General features: G+C 41.1%; 1 protein-coding gene across 1 annotated transcript in view; it reads right to left on the bottom strand.

Annotated features, from left to right (window-relative positions):
- PTPN13 (protein tyrosine phosphatase non-receptor type 13) overlaps nt 1-16,072 on the bottom strand; it is a 97,075-nt gene that overhangs the window by 59,225 nt on the left and 21,778 nt on the right. Inside the window, exon 7 of the mRNA XM_059827003.1 lies at nt 4,761-5,324. Within this exon, the coding sequence (XP_059682986.1) occupies nt 4,761-5,324 (564 nt within the window). The remainder of the gene's footprint in view (nt 1-4,760; nt 5,325-16,072) is intronic.

The raw sequence follows: 16,072 nt of genomic DNA on the forward strand, positions 1-16,072 counted from the left end.
GCTTCAAACTAAGAGAGCTTTTAAAATCCAGACATTTAGAGTATCCCTAACCATAACTCCCCACCTAAACACATGCAGTCGTAATACGGAAGTTTTATAAACGGGGTCCAGGTAAGTCTTCAGGGTAGCTAATGAAAATATTGTTTTGCGAGATAAAGGCACAGAAGACTTAGGAGGCAGAGACCCATCTCTAGAAACACAGGGTATTACTGCCTCTTCTTGCTGACTGTATGAAGCAGAGAGCAGTAAGTGGACAAAAAAAAAAAAAAAAGAGGACTTAATCAGCTGGGTTTTCAGTTGGAAAAATCAAAAGTAAAAAGAGAGAGAGATAAACACAACTTGAGACTCTGGGATTCACATGGTTCCCAACTGCAAAAACATTTAACAAAGGCTTGAGAATATTCCCAATCCGCCCCCACTCCCCCACCCCTGGATTCAGCATTCCAAAGCTTCAGCAAGATCAGCTTTTTTGGTATCCTCCCCTCTTTTTCCTCCCTGTCCGCTATTTAACCCACAGCCAGCTACATTACTACTCTCCCAACTGGGTTTATGCTCCTGTATTCCACCAGGACATAGGCAATCTTTACGCCTTGCTCCCTCGTGCGTCTCATTCACAACAGCCTCCTAAGCAAACCTGCATATAAAAAAGAGGGATGCACAGTCACTCAAGTAACACATAAACCAATTCACTTTGAATTAGGCAAACACTCAAAACAAGGGCGGGGGGGGGAAGCTGCCTAAGGAAATAAAAGGGAGAGATTCATACAAGGCTACCGTCTCACAGCCTCGTGCCTTACCGTTGTACCACTTGAAGGCAGGCCTGAGATATGAAAACTGAAGTGTGTTTACACTTCATAACTCTCAGAAGATACAATCGGTTTTGCGGGCGAGAAGGCAAAGAAAGCCGGGAGCAAGGGAGAACGGATGACGCGTTCACGCTCTTGAGCGGCAACGCGGGCTTGCAAAATGTCTAAGGTAGAACGTTATTTTCTCTCTGCAATGGGACACTATCAGTTGGTGCCAAGCAGCAATTTCAAGGTTTCAAAAGAACAACAGAATCAAAATCTGCTCTCCTGGTACAGATAAACTGCTTGGGTTTAACACCTAACAACTTCACAACTCTAACCAATTCTGCCTAAGCTCACAAAACCTACGTAGCAAAAACAAGAATGAACAATAACGGCAGAGATGCAGAACTTACTCTCCCATCTCTTGGCAAGATTAACACATATTTTTGCAGCCTGTTCTTAGTGTTCAGAATTGGCTACACCTGAAGTCAAATAGCAGCCTCCTTCCCTTCCCCTTCCCCCAACATGGCTAGGCACCTAACCACAAACAATCATCTTTAGTATACAAGAGAGAAACAACCTCAACCCTGAAACTGTACAGCAGAATAACATAGAAAACAGCAAGTTCATGAGCAAGGCACTTGCAATGACACGGTCTTTGGAAGGCTTGTGAGGCTAAATCCGAGATGTTCCGACTATAGATTATAGTGCAGTTTAGATGGTCTGCAGCTCACTACAAACTACTCTATTACAGCACAGCTGTAATTAAAGGTCTGTCATTCTTTCCACTATAAACTCGACTTTTCATGAGTTTATAATTTGGATCTGTTCTGAGTGAAAGTTTGGCATACCAGAGCCTGTACATGAGAACATTTTCTTTTTCCAAGACAGTCAGCCCCTTAAGGTTTTATGAATAACAAAAAAGTTTGCCAGCTTAACCCAAAATAAGTTCAAGAAGAAATAAGCCACATGTCACTTAAGTTCCTCTGTAGTTTGAGGATGGCCAAGTTTAACCCGCAGAGTCCAATGCCACTTCACAATTCAAAAACTGAGAAACAACATACAGCCGAAAGCAGAGGCTTACTACGATTTACACAGACTTAACGGTAACCTAGACCTGGACTCAACGAAATTGAAAATATCCCCAAACCTACCAAAGAGAAGGCAGATTGCGTCCTCTCTACTAAACCCAACCACCAACCCTATTCCTGTGACTCCTCGCCCATTCCTCCCGCCCCCCCGCTGAACAGAACCCTTATTCCTGACTGCGCAAGCTTTCAAAATACCTTATTCTCTTTCTCCATTTTTCCTTTCAATGCCTCTCCTTTGAGGTCATGCTGTGTCCCACATAGGGAAAGAGTAGTAGTTGCTGCCGTTCTCTGTGGACTTCTTTCCGCTCCATTTCTAGCTGTTGCCCTCCTATCCGCTACGCGACTACCAGCTGTAGGCAGTGAGATACCCTTGCATCAAGTGCTGCCCAAAAAACTGCCACTCCTACCTTTACCAAGATAGGTGACATATTTTACCACAGCTTTCCACGCAGTTGCTTGTATCTCTCAGCTAGGCTGGGTTTATGTCCGAAGAGCAATTCCGCACACGCTTGATAATGCCTGACATTTGGAAATACCTGTCTACCCACCGAGTGCTTGAAAATTACATACAGTAGTAATGCACAAAAAACCCCTTACAGACCGTATTTTTCATTTCTTTGACAGATGAAACTAGCTATAGGCTCTTTTTATGAAAGATCTCAAGGGACTCATCTGTTGTAAACCAGATGCGAGATAAGGAATAGTAAAACATGTGGAACAAAAAAGGAAAAGGAAAAGAAGTCTTAATAGACTAGCAGACTTTATGTATCAAGGCTTTTGTGAATCTGCTCATTAAGGCAGAACAGAACACTTTCAGTCAGGCTTCTCAAGCCCTGTAAAACACAACAGCAACTAAATCCCATGTGAAAAAGTATTCCCCATCCATCTTACTAAAATACTCCTTTAAAGTGGCTCTCATTAAAAATTCACATTCACAACTAGGGTCTGGCCCAAAACTTTTCTTCAAGTAGTTAACTAACAAAAAAACCCAACCTAGAGAGCCTAAAATAAAACAGCAGAGCACACGCTCCGAACTTCAAATTCAAGAGTGAAACATACCTCCTTCCTCTGTTGAAAGTAGAAAACTCGGAAGACAAGGACATTGCGACCCAGCTAGCTGTTGAGAAAGTATTCTCATTTTTTTTCTAGCAAGTAGTGACTGTGAATTCAGAAGGATGGGCAGTGAGTCATTAGCTATTGCCTCAATCTTCCCTATACAGATTTGTCACTCAGCTCCTGTGACTATTAAGCCCCAGTTCCCATTTACTTTGACTGCACTTTCACCCATTCCCTTTATGAATCGAGTAGTTTCACACATCTGATCTCAGTTTGCAAGTCACGGGCATGTTATGTTCTCTGCCATCTCCCAATCTGTTTGAATGAGAATGATAAGCTCTTGCTCACCAATGGGTTTGGCCAAGCTTTTGGTTTTGCTATTGCACAACACAAACCTGCAGAAAGCTGCACTCCTGAGCAAGGCTACTGAGCTTTCCCAATGCAGGGAGTGGCCTCCTCTTAAACTTTGTCAGCTGCCTATCTCCAAAGATCCGGAGTTGACTCATATACTTGAGATGGTCCCCTTCATCTTCAGACTCCTAAACCAAACACTAACCAACCTTCCCCCGTACCTCACCAGACATCTCGGTAGGTAATGACAGATGGTGAACTTCTACTGAGATAAACAACGGTTATCTCCACAGTATTACTTCCATCTACGTTCATTCCTTCACATTATAATGTAACCCTCATCGGAAGATGCTGATTTGATAGCACAAAAAACCTCCAGCTGTCTCGTCTGTACAACTTGTACAGAAATCACAGTGGCTTTTTAAACTGCCTATGCCATTTCAAAATCACTCCTCCTTTCTGGAGCACAAGGCTCACATGCTCACTGCAATCTAAGCATCTCCTGAGATGGCCACGAGGGGCATGAAGAGGCATTTTTAGAAATTCAACCTTGATAAAAGGCTTTATCATCTTTCCTTAATAAGGAGGTGTTTACACCTCAGTGCAGAAAAAGGAGGCAAAAGTTGGGTTTTTTCCCCACAGTTATTCCTGTCACACAACAGACAGGCAGCCATGAGTTTTCAACTGTATGGATTTTGAATGCATGTGAATAAATAACCGAGCTAGCTTTGTACATACAGCTCTTCTATCGTACACCCTAGATGACTAAGCTATGCCTTCTGGCCCATCACAAGCAGGATCTGACTCTGCTCTCAGTTTCTATCCGACTGTCCCAAATTTACAACCCCTGAAAAAATCACATCACGTTTTCAAGGCAAACAAAATACGCAGTTCCCCTTATAGGGTTCTGACCATTTTATAAGTTTCCACGGAACAAATACAAAGACTTCCCCCCCACCATGCGTCCTTTTAATTAACTGATGCAACTTGTTTTCAAGTATTCCCACTGAGGCAAAGATCTTAACATGAGTCCAAAACAGTTTTGTATTTAAGGGTTTAACTGCATCACTCAGAGTTATACAATGCAAAACCAGAGAGATCTGGAAACGAAATTCTCCCTTTCCTCTGGGGTATAAATCCATCTCTAATAGCTGGAGATGAGGATTTTCCTTCAAGGAAAATTACTTGACAGTTGGCTGTTACCAACCTTTTTTTCTTTTTCTAATTTTAATTGATGAACTTGATACTGGCTAACTTACAGAGATCAACTGTTTTCACTGGGTAAGCAATCTGGACAAGCACATTTATCTTCATTGGCAACAGACTTTCTAATGCTTCACTTTACCTAAAAAAAGAAGACGAAGCGAAGATCTCGGCACTTTCAAGAGCTGCTACGAGAGAACTCAATTTTATGATAAAGAGAAATCTTTGTTTAATGGCTGGAATACTCAGAAAATCAAAAAGCTTCACTAACCTTCTACGTTCATAGCTTCCCTCAGAAGCTGCAACTTCTTCTGCCTCTCTCTTATCCTGTCAAAGGCACTTGATATTGCTGCAGAAGTTGACGTCTCGGGCACATGGCGTGTTTGGTCCAGTTTCTGTGGTCCGAAGACATCCAGTGCTATGCTCCCATCAGAGTATCTTGCTTCCTTGTTTCTGGTAGTAGTAGAAGTCCGTACTGTAAATGTTTCACAATGATGGTTGTGCCCGTGAGAGCCTCCAGCATGGTCCCTCTCAGCTGCCTTGTCAGTTGTGCAAAGCAAATCTGTGGAGGAAGCCCATACTTTCCGTTTGGGAGTGGCATCTGTATGAAGGTGACCTTTTTTTTCAAACTCACTGGTTTTACATCTATGAGGACAGAAAACATCTTCCTGTCCCGAGCTGTAATCTGTGGAAATGCCCTGGAAAAACTCTTCCTCGCCTTGTGTTCCTCTAATGGACAGAAATCCCATAGACTTGCTAAGTCCTTTGTTCAGCATGGTCTGTTGAGAGAAGTGAGCTTTGTGTCCATCAGGTGCATCGACCACCAATGTTTTTCCTGGAATAAGGAGACATTTCATCTATGTAATTTTGTACTTAATAGACAAGAGTGCAACACAAGTTACTTACTGTTAAAGTGTATACTGAGCACGCATTTTGGCACTGATGTTGCCATGCAAAACGTTGAGATGGTTACTTAAAGGGCTGCCTCAGTCAGCAAAATCAGAACTCCAACTACTTCATATCTGACAGGCATTTCATTTCTTTTATTTCTGAAGGGCTCAAGAAAAAATTATGGCCTACTATAATTCAGCATTAATATTAAAAAAAAATACTGCCACCTACATGCTGAAAGTTGTTTTTTCATGAGTTTTATTTTTAAAATAGTCTGGACTATCACCAAAAGTAGTTTAACGATCAGTCTGAAACCAGCCATTCCTCTCACCTCTCACACCCCAAGACACCCCCTACAATTTTTAATGACAAGTCCAGGTTTGTTCTACAGATTTACAGATGCCCTGCAGTAGTGTCAGTAGTAAGAGAAGAATGACTGTGTAGTTAGGAATTTTAAAAATCCTGGATGTTTCTTTAACGACTATTTTTGGCGATGACAGTCTCTCCAGATAACGAATACTCTAAAACAAAACCAACAAAGCTTCTAAGATCAAAGTGATTCTACGAGCCTGTACGCTTCATGTTTCGTTATAAAAGCATCTAATGAACACTCTCTCTTCTCCCTCTCCTTTACCGTGAAACTACTTCCAGAATGAAAGAAACTGTCAGAGGTGGAATAATATCAATGACATATGTGCTCTCTGAAGAATATGGTATCGTAGTCACCGAGAAGTTTTGATGATCGTGTATCTCTCGGGCATAAAATTTTCTCAAAGTATTAGCCCGATTTTACAAAACTAATCACAAACATCAGTAAGCACAATCAAATTTCTTAATATTAAGAGATGACCTACAAGTTTACCTTTCATGTTCTTAACCTTTCCCGAGATCAGAGTAAAAGAATTATAACCATTATAAGAGGAACATCCCAGAGAAAAACTAGTATCAAAGACTACCCAACTGCTACTTACTTTCTGTTAGCAAACTAAAATTTTTTAATGCTTCTGCATTATTATTGAAGTTGTGAAATTCCCAAGTCTATTGTAGATATCACACGGGCAGTAATCTACTCATAACTCCAACTGGCCAAGTACATTGCCATATTAACGCAGAGTGTATGCTGCAGATTGGAAAGGTTAGACTTCATGTTCATAATAATCTTTGCAATCTCAGCGTCATCATGATACCCTTGACAAGAAAACCCAACTAAAAATATTGGGTTGCCTAAGCAATGCCTGCTCACCAGATGGGAGTCAGTATGGCATTGATACTTATCCTAGAGCTAGCTCCCTCTCTACTGGGATGTGACCATGTACATCTTTTAAGAAGCAGCAGCCTTGAAGACATCCTCACAAAAGAAAGCAGTCGTGAGCAAAGTAAATTACTGCGCTGTATCACACAATCACTAAGGTTGGAAAAGACCTGTAAGATCATCAAGTCCAACCATTAACCCAACACCACCATGCCCACTAAACCATGTCGCGAAGTGCCACGTCTACGCATTTTTTTGAACGCCTCCAGTGATGGTCTACTACTCTCAAAGATGGCTCTGAAGTGCTGCCTGCTGCTCTTCCAAAGTCGACCGGAATCAACTGCCCCACTTGCACAGTAGGCTCCTGCTGATCTTCCATCTAGAGTCTATTACCCTTTTGAATTGAGTTTCACAGAATGCTTTAAGGACGCTCATAATTGTACTCAGAAATGCTTTAAAAGCTTATGGCTTTACACCTTTCAACTCTGACATCCTACTTGAAGAGGGGCTGTTAGTTTGCAGTTTTTATTTCTGCAATATTAAACTAACAACAGGTGTTTAAAAAAAAAAGCAAGACTAAAGCTAAATGTGACCAAGAAATTCCTTGTTTCTTATGAACACACAAATACATCATGGTAAAACGTTAGGGTTCGGATTGTCTAAAAAGCATCTTGTAAGAAATTACACAGTTCCCACATGTTCCAGCGAAGAGAATAAAACAAAAACCTTTGCCAATGAGAATAAACTAATCTTCTGAAAGGACCTGACGCATCACTTAGTATTTTACAAATATGGCTTTAATCCTAAACTCAAGTAAACATAATTATTTTTGTGGTAAGGTAAATCTTATGTTATTGTCTTATTCCCAGACTACACATCCCTCAAAAGGCTAGTGAATTACATACAATACCCACAGACACAAAGAAGCCTTTTAAAAATAGCCGTTCACCGTGACATTCCCACTATCTATCTAAAGCAGCAGGATGATATCCATTCTGCAAACGCATACTCCACATTCATGTACATGCGCATCAAGGTCACACATTCCTAAACAGGATTTTAACTCAGTCGTTTGTGAGAGAGATAAAAACCAAAATACTGCAGTATCTAAGATGGTCACCAAAAAAGCAAATCAAAAGGAGCTCTGAGAATCCTCCCCAATAACAAGAATTCCAAGATAATTTTAGACAGAGAAAACCAAACCAACCTCCTCTACACACTGTTTTCATGTATTTTTTTAAATGTAAAAAAAAAAAATCCAAAACCAAAACAAAAAAACACAACACCTCTTCAACACTGGAAGTATTTATACGCACAAGACCTCACTGAACAAAACAACGGCAAACAAAGCAGAAAAACCAGGAGAAACAGACAGCTGTAACTCCAATATACTACTGAGGCTGTAAATTCAGGATTACTTGGTACATCATCGGTCATGACTGAGAAGAACATTCCTGGTTCAAAAGATCGTTAGGCCTCTGCACGTTGAAGCATTATCTTGTTTCAGGATTACATCCAGTGAAAAGAGCCACAACGTACTTTTAAGTACCAGCGGGTATCCTCACCATAGCATACCCGGCGACATAAGCGTATCTGTTGAACGTGGGTGAGAACCGCAGCAAAAGAGCCCAGGTGCCAGTGGGAGAGTGCTGGAGGGGAAGGAGCATCCTCCTCACCAAAGCCGTAGTTTCCATGGACTTGTAGCATTCAGACTAGATGTAACAGAAGCTGCTTCCAGTTCATGCAGAGGCTCACAAGACACAAGCTTCTTGCCTCGGCATGCAAGAGATGCTTTCTGTTCCCCAAGTCATCCACCCACCTCGGGCTTCCTCGTGAGGAAAAGTGAATGCCATGAATGCTATCTCACCAGGAGTGACCGGGAAAGTACTCATCGCTACAGCTTTGCCACTCATTCAGCTAACTGTGTGATGAGACAGGAGATGAGCTGTCCCATCAGGAAGCAGCGCAGGAGGTCTTCCACTTCCACATTGCTCTTTCACTCTGCTGAGTGGAGACGTCTACGGGTCTGTCTTGCTCATATCCACGCAGCCAACATGCGTTTTTAACATAGTACCAAAAGGAATCTACAGCTGGCCTTAGCATTCAGTCTTGCGACTGTCAAATTCTCTTGGACATCTTTCATCTTTCCTTCATCACCCTCCCCATTCCCACTTTTGCTTTTCACCAGTCTTGGCTCTTCTTCCCCCCCTTTGCAAAACCCATCCCTCTGCACATAACGTCATTTCAACAAGCTCTCCCCAAACCGGCTCACAGTGTCAACATCAGTTATTCAAGAATCAACCTCGGAGAAAGGTAAAGAAGAGGCAAGGGGTGCACCGCCTGCTCAAGTGGGGCACCCTGAGAAGGCAAACCGAAACAAAGCAGCAGTACAGAACTTTCAGATCCATACTTTATACCAGCCAAGAGTGCATGCTGCTCTTGGCAGCAGAGAGCAAAGGACATGACTTGTCAGAACAGAAGCAACTCAACTGCAGATACCAGTGAAAAAATTGGATTAGGCAACCAGCAATCAGTCCAGGCCAATTCTTCTATTTTTAATAACTTTAACCTGTCCTCATCCCTCCTTACTTTTTTTAAGTACTATTATAGCCTTTGTAAGTCACAAAAATCAACTGTTAAGGTATTTTCACTTTTTTACCCTGGACTTCCTCAACACACTACTTCAGCTTTATTTAGATCCAGGGTCTTAACAGTAAGTCTCTTTCAGCACAAGGCTCCTATCTAGCTTTCAGCTAACAGTACACCTCCAGAACAGAGCAGACTGGAGTCATATGCCCTTCTTTAATACATGTATTTTCAGTTGAATGGCATACATAATTTCATTAATTTCATTAAGCCAATATGCAGTATATCCATCAACTTTTTTCCCCCAGCTTTTATGACGAAATGTGTGGGAAAACAAAGGGAAGAACTGCCAGAAAAAAAATTATGTATGAAGAATAAAGATCCAACTAATGATCAAAAGGAACCTGACTGCATAATGGAACTTTTACGTCTTTAAATTATAATGGATGTTATGACCTTCCTTAAAAAAACAATGGCTTTTATTTGTAATGGGAACTCTGGAGACCTATCCAAAGTATCCTGGCTCCACTAAAGACATTAAGTAGCTCACCTGAGTCCACGCAGAGCTACTCCATGCTTCAGTTACCCGAGAGTGCAACAGGACAGAGAAATGCTTCCCTACTTGTCAGTGATGGTGACAGGACAAGCCATTAGCAATTAAGATACTACAGCATGTAAGTTACTTCAAAAGGCGTGCTTTCCCTTTCCCCAATTACTTCTCTGCAGAACTCAACTCCTCTTCAAGCTCATCTGAGTAGTATCTGGGTTCCTGATTTTACGTATCGCCCTTGGGTGTTTATCCTCTACTTGACGTTACATTAGTGCAATTATTTATAATTACTGTAAATAATTTGAATGCAATTATAGTAATTGCATGATTCCAAAGTATAATATATAGTGAGGGAATATATACAGTAAAAATAGAAATTAATCACCAAGAGTTCACAACAAAATTGCCTTGTGGTGCTAAAATGAAAATCTAGTTTTCCACGCACCTTCAACTGGCAGACGTTACATCTGCTAAATGACCATGGATCTGCTTCCTTCTTCCTTTGGTGTCTTCAGCTATGAATGCAACTACACCCTCCTTGACACCAGTGTCATTCATAAACTATCTTCTACTCACACTGACAGTAACCCAGTTGATTTTCCTCTGAGTAAAAGAGTTGTTACCTGGTCCTAACTAAATTCAGTCTGTCTGCAATTACTTGTGTACCAGCTCGATCGCAACAGGCAATTAATCAAATATTATTCAAGTGCAAATACGGTCAGTGCCATCACATGCCGTATCTGTTTTTAGTGAACAAACTCTGCTCAAGTTTCTTTAACATCTTTCTGATTGCCCCCTTCTTTTGTTTGCACAAAACAGAGTACCTTTTTCAGCTCCATTTTAGCAAAGCTTCGGGATATATACAAACATACACACACGGGGCAGGGCAAGGAAGAGCCAGGGGTTGGGGGGGGGACAGGGAGAGATTGCCTGCATGTAAGCACACACCATCATTGCCAGACCGGAAGGTCAGAAAAGAGGAAATTATTATACAGGAGTTTAAAAAACATCTCCCACACCATCTCTGTGCAGAAAACAGAACGACAGAAAAATCCTTATCCCAAGACAATGCGGTTAGTTTCTCAAATATGAGTGGGTAGCTGATGGAGGAGTTGGGTTTGCAGTCCCTTTGGGGCAGGCTAAGAGCCAAACAGAAGACAACAGAGCCAGATGTGGCCTGTGGGTTGACTGCTAGGAATGGCAGTCCTCCTGCCTCCTTTTTATGTTTTTAAATTGTTGAGAAAAAACAAGTTTCAGATGGAAGTACTCCTAAAACAATGCGTTCTTTGTGAAGGAAGAAATGAGCTGGATGAGCTGGACACAAGGACTGCTGAAAGCACTGTAAGTAACGGCCAAGCTATAAATCCCACAGAACAATTCTGCTTTGGACCAACATGGCTCCTCTATCAAAAAAACAAATAGCTCCAGAAACCAGGCATCTTGTTCAGGACGGTGGTAGTGAACCTTGCCAAGTAGCACTTTGTAAATGCACCATTCTACCTCCTCCCTTCCTCGGCACCTCTGCAGAACAGACAACTGCACCATTGCTCTTTCCCACTCGGGTTTATGAGCCAATTTTTTTTGGTACGTGTCTCAACCAAGCAAGCAAAAGGGCCACCCAGCTCTTCCCTTCCCGGATTTCTGCGTACCCCAGGAGCAGCTCAGTGATACAGCTGCTTTCCTGCACCGAGACAGCATTTGACATCCCCGGTTTGGTTTCCTCACTGATCTTTGTGTCCATTCTTGTTTCGTCTTCGGAGTTCCGAGTTTGTCCTCAGCACTGCTGTGACAGCACTTCCAATACTGCCAGGTTGGAAGCTCAGTAAAGCAGTAGCAACTATACTTAAATTTAAAAGATCTCTACCCACACCAACCACCAGTACTGCTAGATGCAAACAGAAGCACTTATTGGAAGAAAGCAGGCATGGTTTCTGGAGCGTGAAAGAACAAGAAATCTTCATCTGGCTTCCATTTGGTTTTGCTGAACTCTGGAAGTTATTCTCCACCTACTCAGTTCTTTTTATCTAGTACTGAGGAGACAGGAGAAAGAAGGAAAAAAAAAAGACTGTATTTCCAGATGAGAGATTTTTAAGTCAAAAGAATTAAGTTTGTGCTGTATTTTTTGATAAGTTAAATCTGTATGCTTGGATTTAGCAAGAAAATGAGGAAGCTGTTTCAGTTCACACGTGGAGGTCATCGCCATAAACCATTTCTTTATAGACTAAAAGCTGCATTTTCACCCAGATCAGGAACTAAAACATAACCCACAATCCATTTCCCTGGATCAAAAGCAAAAGGGTACACTTTCTTTTATCTGAGAGTTTTTGCTGGGCAGCTACATTAGTAATTGATATTCTGGAGAATGATAACTAAATACTAGAAATTCTTGTTAGAATTAAAGCAACTTCACTTAGCCTTAGAATCTTTTACTCAGTTTACACCACCTACCATTTTTGCTGCACCCGAGAGCGCGTATAGTCTAATTAAACAGGGGCGTTATCAACATCTAAAATTTTGTTCAGTATTTCCGATCATTTCCTGTTACACACAGTTAAGGTGAACCTTAATGATCTTTTAAATCCCTTTCAAGCCTTTATTCACGTGGCATATATTCTTTTGGCAGAGACGAAGGTCGGAATTTTGCAGGATACAACTGTAGTATCGTAACATAAAAGGTTAACTTGTGACAGACTATCACATTGCACAAGTCGAGTTAAAAATCAGAGACCCTCGTGGTAGGAAAGCAAAGCCAAGACACCTATTAGCTAAATCTCTTTAAAAGATGAAAATACCTCTGCAAAGGGCTGTCCTCGGTGTTCACAGATCATCAGCATAAGTTGGAACTTCGTAAATAAACACACAAGGTGCAGGACTGCAATTACTAGAGGGCTGGGAAGCAGGCTGCCAGGCATGTACAAATTACGGAGATTTCAACTGGGCTTCAAATAGACTAAGCAACCTTTTGAAGGATGAGTGCCATAGTTTGTGGCGAAGAATAACATGGTGAATTAATTCTTGCTTTATGTTTAGAAGAGTTGGACAGTTACTTACGCTCTTGCCACACCAAAAGAATTTTATCAAGCAACTTCTACAAATAATTCTTCAAGTAAAGACTCCTAAGGTCTAAAGTGTTTTGAGCACGAAACTTAAATAGTGTTCATTGGTTCAGATGATTCATACCAGGTTTCACCACTTCTATTTCTGCTGGCTAAGTCAGTTCCTAAATACTGTGTTCTGAGTATGACTTGACTAAAAGCAAACATTCTGTAATATTAATTTAGAATTTATGGCAGTCAGCCCTGCCATAAAGCTCATTCACCAAGATGGCCACAGGAAGTGAGTCATGAAAGAGACAAAAAGTAAATTTAATTGGGGAAAATATTAACATGAAGCTATTTATTAATTTAATAATTACCTTCAAGACAGAAAGACAGAAATGAATAGCTGAAAATATCCAACCTTGGTACATAAAGAGAGCAAAATATCCGATTTAAACACGTGAAGGGGAAAAATATTTCAAAACATTTGTCCCAAGCCAACAATAAAGCCCCGGCAATTATAATTTTGGATGACCACGGTATGGAAAACCCATCTTAACATTAATGACTTTCAAAGACTTAAAGCAAAAATCTTAGGATTTTTCAAAGACTGCAAGTATCTAAGGTATTAGTTGGCTACTCTCCAACTAGGAGCACATCTCTCTTGCTGAACCATCTCTATATTCATGAACTTAGCAGGATTTATCAGCTATCTTAAGTTAGATACTCATAATAACATTCCGATACTCTCAAGTTCATTATGAATGCCTTAGCTCTATGCTGCTTTTTTCTCCATATGACAGCTATTCTATGCATAGAAAATTCTCATTAAGATTTTCACAATGACTCAACAGAACTTCACCTTAATGAGTATCAGACAAGCCTTCTGTCCTTTCCAGGAAAGATGTCTGCTCACCGTACTTACTTCCTTAAATATGCCGGTAAATTGACTGGTAAAATTAGACACACCCTTATGTGTGCCCCGCTCCGCCCCCCATTGTCCCAGTGCTAAACTGGGCCCAGAAGGTCTTCTCAGAGGAAGTTAAACCCAAACATTTAGATAAAAGATGATTGACATAACTTCTAACTTATTAGAAAGACAGTTCGCTCAGAATCATAATCCTGCCTGGTAGCTTCCCACCTTTCTAAGCGTTTGCCGTTTTGCCATCAGAATAAGAGGCGTATGTTTCAACCACACACAGCAGCAGAACAGCACAACGTCAACCGAAGAAACAAAGGACTGTGCTTTTCTGAGTTGGTTTTTCGTTTCTTTTTTTTCTTTTACCATTACTATTTTTCTTAAACCCTCATCTGGCCTTCTACTTGTGGCTCCTCGGTCTATGAGATTAGCATCGGCATAATTAGTACTACATTCCACAGCTCACTTTTCCAGAAATCTAAAAGCTATGCCCCCAGGGCAGCTGATCTGTGCTGTTATTGACAGAATTTGCACCAGCAAACCAGCATACCCTTACAGAAAAAGAAATAACCAAGCATTAAATTGCCCTGAATTGAGTGTGAGCTGTCACTCATTGATATCGGACACCCATTTCACTGGGTCCTCACTAACTTTCAAACACACTATACATGCCAAGTGGAACTGAAAACAGCTAGAGCCGTTTGGCTGAGGGTGGGGGGGGTGTTGTTTTGTTCTGTTTTGTATTTTACTGATACTCTATATTCCCTGAGGTCTCAAGTGAAGATCAAGGAATGCATCTAAAATCGAAGATGGTGCTATTAAGACACACCAGGAAATGGGACTGATAACAGAAGTAGAATTGGGAAAGGTTTTGGGGAAGCTGAGAGGGTTGTAAACCCTCTAGGGAAAAGGAGAAAAATAACGAGAGTTCCACAGGTAATGAATGTGATACAGAGGAATCGAAACAGGTTGAGTGGAAGTGGGACAGGCAGACCATAAAAAAATAAAGGAATGATTGACTTCAATTTAATCTTCTTTTCTGAAAACAAAGACTTAAATAACAGAAAACATGAAAAAGATTTTCTACTTCTAGGGAGAGGGGAAAGAAAGAAGCATAACACCAAAGCATCATAAAACCCACACAGTAACTGAAAAACATTTTTGCTGGTTGACAGTTCATCTTGACAAAAATAGGAAAAAATCAAGTATTCTGGGGCATCTCATTAATCGCTTAGAGCGATACAAACGAAATAACGTTTGCACTGGAACAGTGATGCACAAACATTCATGCCCTGTGGTGCCACACATTATCTGTAACGCTCTACGCATGCATGCACTTTCAATCAACTCAAGAGAAACGGGGGTTAGAGGACGAGGACTATTCAGCCAACTTTATAGTCTGCAGGTTATCAAGTTGACTCATTTCACAAATATTATTTGAGTAAAGATTATGTACAATTAGATCTCTTCAGACAATGTGAAGTTCCCTAAAAAGAGAAACCTTTCAAAAAGTGGGTTTGACTGAGGTCACTTAAAACCCTGTGTTGAATTTACTGGTCGATAGCAGCTGAGCCAAGTGGACTCCTCAGTCTCAGAGAACCCTTAACGCTGGTTGTTCTTCCCCGACCCAGCGATTTCACAAGCGCACACACTGCAGGGAACCTGTTCTGCTTGGCACCCTGGAAATCCCAGGCAGAGCCGGAAGGCAAGTGAGCACACAGCAGCGAGACAAACGTTCAGCTCCACAGCCCTTCAGAGATTCAGACACTGCACCCTAACCGAACTTTTCAGTAATTAACGTAAAAAGCAACACCTCTCAACCATCTCAGAAGCAAAGTCATACATACTAAGCGATTCAAACAAAGCTAGGGTAAGAGGAAAGAATATTCTAGCCATGACTTTTTTTTCAAGTCAGAGGACACAGTAGATAAACAGCAATTAGATCATCTATTCTACATCCTTTAAGTTAAAGGCAGAGTCCTCAGAGAAAGTTTCAGACATTACAGGGATGTTATTCACGCTAGTACTGAGACAGAAAGCCATGGAGATACTGGCTGGAGCTACTACATCTATCTCCAAAATTTAGCAGAATGCTTAAGACTTTGGGGACAAACATCACTTCGGGGCAGGAGGGGACATCTGCTAAAAAGCTTAAACAAAGTCGTAGGTAGGAAAACAAATGAGAAAAAAAACCCGCTCAAACCACACAAACATTTAAAAAACAGAAGTTAACGATTTTCTAACAAAATGAAAAGCAAACCAGCAAAATACTGTTCAGCTGTATTAGTGAAAACAAAACTGGAAACAAGAAATAGAAGAATAAACAGGGTCACTAATGCAGTGAGAA

This window comes from Gavia stellata, chromosome 19 (genome assembly GCF_030936135.1).
Source record: "Gavia stellata isolate bGavSte3 chromosome 19, bGavSte3.hap2, whole genome shotgun sequence".
NCBI lineage: Eukaryota > Metazoa > Chordata > Aves > Gaviiformes > Gaviidae > Gavia > Gavia stellata.